At 35.0% G+C, this 9,243-nt stretch overlaps 1 protein-coding gene across 6 annotated transcripts in view; it reads left to right on the forward strand.

Annotated features, from left to right (window-relative positions):
* The window catches only part of NPY1R (neuropeptide Y receptor Y1), a 21,828-nt gene extending 14,723 nt beyond the window's left edge, over positions 1 to 7,105 (forward strand). For 4 of the 6 annotated variants that reach the window (XM_084884920.1, XM_084884918.1, XM_084884915.1 and 1 more), the window contains 2 exons: positions 5,159 to 6,008; positions 6,122 to 7,105. In XM_084884920.1, the coding sequence (XP_084741046.1) occupies positions 5,310 to 6,008; positions 6,122 to 6,580 (1,158 nt within the window). In that variant the 5' untranslated portion in view covers positions 5,159 to 5,309 and the 3' untranslated portion in view covers positions 6,581 to 7,105. Of the gene's footprint in view, positions 1 to 217; positions 2,043 to 2,410; positions 4,593 to 5,158; positions 6,009 to 6,121 lie in introns of all 6 variants that reach the window. The other 2 variants (XM_084884917.1, XM_084884916.1) reach the window with 2 other exon arrangements.
* The last annotated feature ends 2,138 nt before the right edge of the window (positions 7,106 to 9,243 follow it).

Raw genomic sequence — 9,243 nt, forward strand, 5'->3', positions numbered from 1 at the left:
AGCTGCCCAGCTCCGTTCCCCACCCATGACTATAGATCAGGGCTCTTTGGTGGGTGACTGTGATGTATTAGTCTTCCTTATTGTTTGAAGGCAGCTGTCTGTTGAACAAGCCCGCCTTGGACAGAAAGGAACAGAGAATTACGTAACTTATCGAGTTAAACTTGCAGCAACTTTGGGAGGCTGCTTGTGCGAGACTGATATTTCTTTTCCAAAACAGATGAGGCGAGCAGCTGATTCTGGGACCATGAACACATTTATCTGCAGCAGGCTATGAATGCAGAAAGCTGTATTTTCAGGGAGTAGCAGCACCAAGAACAGCAAGGAAGGGGTGAAAGGCCAGTGTTCTAATCGGGAAGGAGAAAGAAATGTATTTTTGGAAAGGGGCTGGTTTGCCAACTGGTGATGTGTGTGGTGTCTCTCTATTTTGTCTGTAAATGCACATGACAGCTATGAGATTTAACAAGCTTTAATTTTTGCAGTGTCTGTAGTTGCATTCCTTACTTTAGAAATAGATGTTGAAATCATGAATATTAAATTTTTTCTCAAAGGTAATGTGTTTAAACCCTTTCTCTCCTAGTATTGTTTTCGGACGATTGCTTTTTCTTGAAATTATACTAAAGTAGGCTGAAAATATAGTACATTTTATTCAATGAGAAACTGTTTTATCCAACTGGAATGACTATCCAACAATGCACTTAGCAAAGGATGCTTGCAAATACTTAAAAAAAAATAGTTTCATTCTCTTTATAACTAACTTAACTTAGTAGGAACAGGAAAAGTCCATCAAATATAATTTTAAAGATATTAAAGTAGGGTTTCAGTATATTTACCTAAAATCACATGTAAGAAGGCTATCTTTGTAGCCCATACATTGTGATAGTTTAATAAATGTTTGCATTAATTCCCATACGTATTGAATTTTGTCAGTTAGTGGATGTAAAATGTCTATTTTTCTTCCTTTCTTCTGCCAACACCTTGGGCTGCACCTTCATTATCTCTCAACTGGAATAACGCACTGGCTTCGTAATGAATCTCCCCTACTTCTTTTCTTTCCTGTTCTTCAGTCTATTGAAAACAGCAGCTAGAGCAAAATTTGTAAAACAAGTTATGTAACTTCAGGCCTTTATTGAAGACTCTTCCGTGATTCCTCATCTTTCTCAGAGAAAAAGTCAAAGACTGTCCCAAGGAATTGGTCCCTACACATCTGTTCCTCCTCTGCTTACCTTTCCCAGTACTGTTTAGCACACCAGGTATACAGCTTTAAGATTTTATATTCCATCCATATGGGGTGCAATCCCTGAGATCTCTGCATGGGACCCTCCCATCTTCTCAGACAAGTGGAGGGCTTCCCTACCACCCAGGAATAATTGCAATTCCCAACAATCCTAGTTCCTCTTCCTTGCTTTAGTTTTCTCCACAGCACTTATTACCATCTGGCATACTATCTCCCTCCCTCTCTCCCTCCCTCTCTCTCTTTCTCTCTCTCTCTCTCTCTCCCTCTCCCCCACCCTTTCTCTCCTTTATTTTTGTCTTTATCTTCCCACAAGACTAGAAACTCAATGAGAATGTCACAACTATCTCCACTAAAATCATGTCTGATGCAAAATAAGTGTCCACTAAGTATTCATTGGAGGAATGAAGCTTCCTTTAAGAAGTTTCTTTTTTTTTTAACACAAAGTGGAACATTTTTTCCTACATACATGACCTAACTAAAAATGATAAATAAATAAATAAATAAATAAATAATAAATAAAATATCTATTGGCCTCGGCTGGTGTAGCTCAGTCAGTTGGGCATCATCCTATTCACCAAAAGGTTGCCAGTTGGATTCTTGGTCAAGGCTTGTGGCCACGTTCTGTAGGAGGCAGCTGACCCATGTTCCATTGTCACATCAATTTTTCTCTCTCTCTGTCTCCCTCTCTCTTCCTCACTTTCAAAAATAGCACTCAATAGCTGGTTTTGCTTAGCTGTTAGAATATCGGCCTATGCATGGAAGTGTCCCAGATTCAATTCCCTGTCAAGGGCATGTACTTGGGAATTTAGTTTGTTTTATTTATCCATTATTTATTTATTTATTTATTTACTCCTCACCTGAGGATATTTTTGTTTTATTTATCCATTATTTATTTATTTATTTATTTATTTATTTATTTACTCCTCACCTGAGGATATTTTTCCCATTGATTTCTAAAGAGCGTGAACCACACCAGCTGGACTTCTTGAATTCTTAAGTAAGAAATTTCCAAAGAATGTTTAAATTATTCCTTTTTTTTCTTCAAGGTTTGTTTTCAGAAACCTAGAGATGGGTCATTATTTCTTGTCTTTGATATTCTTGAGAGAAAAACTGTGATTACCACTTATGTTTAGGAGTCATTACAGGTTGCATAGAGGAGAGAAGAACTATATACAGGTGCCCCAATCCCAGTAGGGACATGTGGGGGAGGCAAACATATTGTTGGTTCTTTCATTGATGTTTCTTTCATCCCCCTTCCTCTCTCCCTTCCACGCTCTTTAGAAATCAATGGGAAAAATATCCTCAGGTGAGGAGTAAATAAATAAATAAATAAATAAATAATGGATAAATAAAAATAAAAATCAATAAAGAGAAAAAAATTACAATCTATTGAATTAGCGTCCATTTTGCTTGTAAAAAGATGGATGGAATTCAGCTGCTGGAGACTAATTCAGAGAAGAACCTGCAGTTCCAATCATGCATCTGCTGTCAGTCAACACAGAATTATCCTTAATCTAATATTTGAAGGCACTATGAGGTATACACAATACCTACCAAAAAAAAAAAAAGTTTATATTATAATCGACAGGAGCCAATTAAGGATTCAGGGACTAAATGGCACTTTGAAAAATGGGTAGACTTGGACTGGTAATGAGACAATAACCAGCAAGAGGAATGGCAGGAGTAAAGGTTGAAGGTGTTAAAACAAGCAAAGAGCACTAGTGGACTGTGAAGAGACTGGCCTACCTGGAACAGAGCATTCACAATGGGATTATTAGAGCAAAGAGTGAAAAGCAGAAGAGAGGCAGAATGCAGAGGTCTTCAGGCTGAGGCATGTACTCAACAGTTCAAATCTCATCCCTGGGTACCTTTCACCTGGTGGTACTCAGTGTGAGGGAGCCATAAGAAGTCATAGAAAAAAGAGGGTACACTGTCCTATTCAGCTATCTTGGTAACAGGAAGCATAATGCAAAGTTTTCTTGAATTCTTTTTTAAATTACTGTTTAAAATTGTTTTTACTAAGCAAGGGAGACTGAGAGAGAAATTAGATGTTAATGACAAGAGAGAATCATTGATTGGCTACTTCTTGCACACCCCCTACTGGGAATGGAGCCCAAAACCTGGGTATTGCCCTGAACAGGGATCGAATCCTGACCTTCTGGTTCATGTGCGGGTGCTAAACCACTGAACCACACCAGCTGGACTTCTTGAATTCTTAAGTAAGAAATTTCCAAAGAATGTTTAAATTATTCCTTTTTTTTTTTTCAAGGTTTGTTTTCAGAAACCTAGAGATGGGTCATTATTTCTTGTCTTTGATATTCTTGAGAGAAAAACTGTGATTACCACTTATGTTTAGGAGTCATTACAGGTTGCATAGAGGAGAGAAGAACTATATTTCTAATAACATTCACAGTTAAAAATCATTCCACTACTATCCCTAATCTTAATACTTTCTCACATAATGTTAATAACCTTTATTTTTTATTACTTTTGTCTTATAAATTCAAGTTGTGGTTGTAAAATTAAAAAAAAAAAAAAAAACCAACAACACTCCACATCCTAAAAAGCAAAACGCTTCAAATAAAGGTTCATGAGAGACACCACTTAAAAGACAAACATATTGTTGGTTCATTAAATGTCTTATCTTCTTTTCAAGGGAAGTAAATCTGCCTGATTTCCTTTATTGTCTTCACATAAGCAAGAAACAAACTAAATTCCCTTTCTTAACATAGGCACAGTGGCCTGATAACATAAGGAATCTCATGTCATATATTTACTTAATAATCTAGGGTGAATCAGATATTTTTTTTTTTCAAAAGGAGTTTTTAATCTTTACAAAACTATGGTCTGTAGTTTGTTTTGTTGGTAAAAATGTTGTGAAGGATCAAAATGATAACCAAAATTAGATCCTGCATTGTATCTGTCTACAGTCTAGAGGGGAGGGAGGATATTTATAAAAATAGAACTGAAGAAACCCTTTGAAAGCTTCTGACAAATTAATAAACTCATATAATCCTACAGTTAGAAAGAGCATCAGAGCTATCCTACACAAATGCAAGAACCAGACAGTCTAACACATAGTAGTTATAAACTTGGGTGTATAGACACTTGCTACATTTGCAGGGAGTTTATTCCATTTGATTAAACATTTGTTCCTCATAATGGTGTGAAATTTGTTTTCTTTTAATATAACATACTTCCTTTGGTTCTACTTCTAACTTGTACATGTAGACATAATATTCTAAGCCCAGTTTCTTATGCCAGATGCTACTCACTCAAATATAAGAAGACACCATTCCTGTTAAGTTTTTCTGAATTACTCATCTTCTATTCCTTCATCAGCCCTTCATATGACAAGGTATCTTGATATTTCACTGTATTAATCATTTAAAAAATATATTTGTGTTAAGTAATGTCTGCCTTAAAGAGTTCAGTCTTTGGAAGAGCTATTATTACAACTTGATCTCCACAGGAATTCTTTCATTTCTATTTTAAGAGAAAGGATTGGATAGTTTTGTTTATGTTGTTGTTTTTTTCTTTGCTTGTTTCATGTATTTTTCTTATGTTTTAAGCTGTGCATTACGTTTTTTGTTATATATTCATATTCTTACAGTGTTTAGGAATGTGCTGATAGTACTGTTTATATTAAGAGTTTGAACATGAGATTTACATACACCTTACTAACGCACAGACCACTCACTATATATTTTGCTGCAAACTCAATGTGTAAGCCTGCCTGATTAAAAATTTTGAGATTTTTTTCAAAATGTTTGCACTGTGGATGCTATTTTAAGAAGATATTTATACAAATATCATTTGTTTATTTATTTCAGTGTCTTCACTTTAAACAGTGCTATGAGTTATAATTCGTTTTGCCTGCCCTCACTAAAATTAGTAATGCAATCAGTCATTTTCTCTTTACAGATTGTTCAGTTCAAGGGGACGAAGAATTCAGAATAATTTTGATAAGTGGATGCCAATATGGGGAATAAGAATAAGCTGAACATTTGATCTGCTTTGAAGAAACATACTGTCTATTTGTCTAAAGGGATTGATAATAACCGAACCAATCAAAATGAATTCAACAATAGTTTTCCAGGTTGAAAATCATTCAATCAACTATAATTTTTCAAAGAATAATTCCACAGTTTTGGCTTTTGAAATTGATGATTGTCATCTGCCTTTGGCCATGATATTTACATTAGCTCTAGCTTATGGAGCTGTGATCATTCTCGGGATCACTGGAAACTTGGCCTTAATTGTAATCATCTTGAGACAAAAAGAGATGAGAAACGTTACCAACATCCTGATTGTGAACCTTTCCTTTTCAGACTTGCTTGTTGCCATCATGTGTCTCCCCTTCACTTTTGTCTACACAATAATGGACCATTGGGTTTTTGGTGAGGCGATGTGCAAGTTGAATCCTTTTGTGCAATGTGTTTCAATCACTGTGTCCATTTTCTCTCTGGTTCTCATTGCCGTGGAACGACATCAGCTGATAATCAACCCACGAGGGTGGAGACCAAATAATAGGCATGCTTACATAGCTATTGCTGTCATTTGGCTTCTTGCTATGGCTTCTTCTTTACCTTTCCTGATCTATCAAGTCTTGACGGATGAACCTCTCCAGAATTTTACCCTTGATGGCTACAAGGATAAATACGTATGCTACGATAAATTTCCATCGGAATTTCATAGGTTGTCTTACACCACTCTCCTCTTGGTGCTGCAGTATTTTGGCCCTCTCTGTTTTATATTTATCTGCTACTTCAAGGTAAGAAAATTCCTTCCTCCCTCACCATTTCCATTTTTTATCTTCTTTCTAAAGAATTCTTCATTAAATGAGTGGTTCTGTTTGAACTCACTTTTCTTTTCTTCCCTCTATAGATATATATACGCTTAAAAAGGAGAAACAACATGATGGACAAGATGAGAGACAACAAGTGCAGGTCCAATGAAACCAAAAGAATCAACATCATGCTTCTGTCCATTGTAGTAGCATTTGCAGTCTGCTGGCTGCCTCTGACCATCTTTAACATTGTGTTTGATTGGCACCATCAGGTTATTGCTGTGTGCAACCATAATCTCTTCTTCCTGCTCTGCCACCTCACTGCAATGATATCCACCTGTGTCAACCCCATATTTTATGGATTCCTGAACAAAAATTTCCAGAGGGACTTGCAGTTCTTCTTTAACTTTTGTGATTTCCGGTCTCGGGATGATGACTACGAGACAATAGCCATGTCTACCATGCACACAGATGTTTCCAAGACTTCTTTAAAGCAAGCAAGCCCAGTCGAATTTAAAAAAATCAACAACAATGATAATGATCTGAAACTGCTGTAGCCTAGGGTCCCAGCTAACGTCTGTTTCGGAACAAGCACAACCGGCAACATATTTTATTGCCCGTTCAACCAAGGAATGGGGTTGAACTCACTGAGGAAAGGCCAAGATCTCCCTGTCTTGGTTTTCACTGCTTTTCTTGTAGTTGTCACAATTACATTTGGAGAAAAAACAAACAAACAAATAAACAGACATGTTTGGGCTTTGGAATCTTCTGACAATAGTTTTGACCAGACATCCTCGAAGTGCTTTTTGTAAATTTATGCATATACTACAAAAACTTTTTATATTGTATTTGTTGGAATGAACTTTCTTTAAAAGTATTACTGTTAACAACTTTAGAAGCACTACATTTGATATTCTCACTACATTGAGCCATCCTGATTAGATTGTCACTAGATTGGATGATCCTGATGTAATGATCGGCATTGTTTCAGGCTGTTACAGAAGTGGCAGCATGCAAATAGCATCCAGGATGTGGAGGTAAAAGAGAGTCTATGTCTTGCATACCTAGAGTCTAAAGTCATTCAGGAGCTATTTATATATATATATATATATATATATATATATATATATATATATATATATATATAATTTTAAGCAGGATTTAATTTGCTTCTAATTATCACTTATGATTAAAAAAAAAAAGGCATATAAGTATACTTCTCTGTGAATACAATGGGGGATTGGGCCACCCACAAGAGTTAAGTGGGAAAGCAGTTCCCTAACTTTAAAACTGTTTTGGTACCCAACAATCAAAGGATTTCAAAGTAATTAGTTTGAATTCTGTTTATTTGAATTGATGGTCAAGGGGTTTTTCATTCTTCACAAATTGTTCAGTATTTGTCAAATTCTCAAGCTTTCTAGCATAAATATACCCGCAATTCAAAAAGCATTTACAGCTCACAATGTATAAAAACACTAAGTGTATTTTCCATACATCAGTGCCCATATAGTATTTCATTTTCACTTTTCAGTGTCCATCTTCAAAAAAGGACACCAAGATACAATGTTAAAAGAATAACCATCCTGGCTAGCAGGGATAAATACCTGAAAGCTGAAAACACTTCATATAGCCCATGTTGATCTATATAAACTATGTGGAGTCTTAAATAATGCACTATATAGAATCTTGAGTAGTTGTGTCATGTTAATACACTTAATTTCATGTATCCTGTAATCATGATTGAGCCTCACAATCATATAGAGAAAAGATATTTTAAAGAACAATACATAGCTTTGATGTAGTATACACATAAAGTATTAAATGTGTTGATTTTAGAAGGGTGGACATTTTCTTTATTAAAATTGCTTTTGCTTTTTCTGAGTCTCTTTTGTGTCTTCTCTCTGCAGCTTATTTTTTTCTTCTTTCTGTAGTTTTCTTCTTCCCTCCCATGGTATTCCAATAGCATCCTATATCTGCTTGAGAATGAAACATTTTCTACACTGTGGTATAATCATTGATGGCCCAGTCTTCCTTTGCTTCTTGAAGACAGAGCACAATTTTACATGAGCCTCTGTCCCCAGTGCATTTAGTACAGTGCTAGTTACTTAGAAATTTTTAAATATTTATTTCTAAAACTAACACATGAATAAGTAATGAACAAATTCCCTTTCTTCTCATTTATAAGCATATTGACTTTATATCCTGACATTTGCTTGGACTCAACCTCCTAAGTTCTTCTTTACTAAGGAGATATTTTCTCTTTTATTAGTTATTTTACCACCTAAACTAAGCAAAAAGGACAACAGTATAGATTTTAGAAATTTGCATAATTTGTCTTGTAAATCAAGCCAATAGAAAACTTTTAATATTGAATTCAAATTATGCCTAAGAATAAATTCAAATTATGCCTAAGAATGACTTTTAGTTAACTGAACAAGAAAAAATTCAAAAATGAACTTTGAATATATAATAGAAAATATCTTTTTTTTTTCTTACCAAAACCTAGAATTTAAACTATGTGATGTTTTTCTGCTTTGAGAGTCTAGCAGTAAATGTTGTCTTTCTCTACTTAGGTGCTACTTGAGAAAAGCCTTAATACATAGGTGCCTTTTTGTAAGCACATTTGCGAAAATGGCCATTTCTAGGATTTTCATTCAGCTGTGTAGGCTGCTGATTCTTTAGTTTTACACAATTAATGAACTGAATATCAAATTCTTCTCTTTTATCTAAAGCTGTCAATGAGCTAATATAAAGTTCAGGGTCCATAACAGATCCATTGTAATTCATGAAGAAATAAATGCCCATGTTAAATACAAGCTGCAGAACCACTGCATTTTCTTAAATCCAAGAACAAACTTAAGTTATTGGCTTAATACAAGAGCATAGTTATAAGGTAACCTATAAATTTAGAGTAAAATAATCATAGCTAGAATTTTTAAACAGTATGTGCTAAGTACTATGTCAAGTCCTTAAGTACCTCTGAGGATGTGTGACTAATATTTGGCCACTTCACATAAGAGGAAACTGAAGCGCAAGTTGAAAATTTTGAGCTACACACTGAGAACAAGCAGAGCAGAAATCAAATGTAGGTCTGTCTAGTGTGAGTAAATGAATCAATGAGCTAAACCTAAGATAGTTTTAGAAAATAATTTATTTTGTCTTTATAAGTTACATTATTAGAGCATAACAATACCACCCACCTTCTTTCTGATTTTAGCTG

This window comes from Pipistrellus hanaki (genome assembly GCF_964339955.1).
Source record: "Pipistrellus hanaki genome assembly, chromosome: 5".
NCBI classification, from domain to species: domain Eukaryota; kingdom Metazoa; phylum Chordata; class Mammalia; order Chiroptera; family Vespertilionidae; genus Pipistrellus; species Pipistrellus hanaki.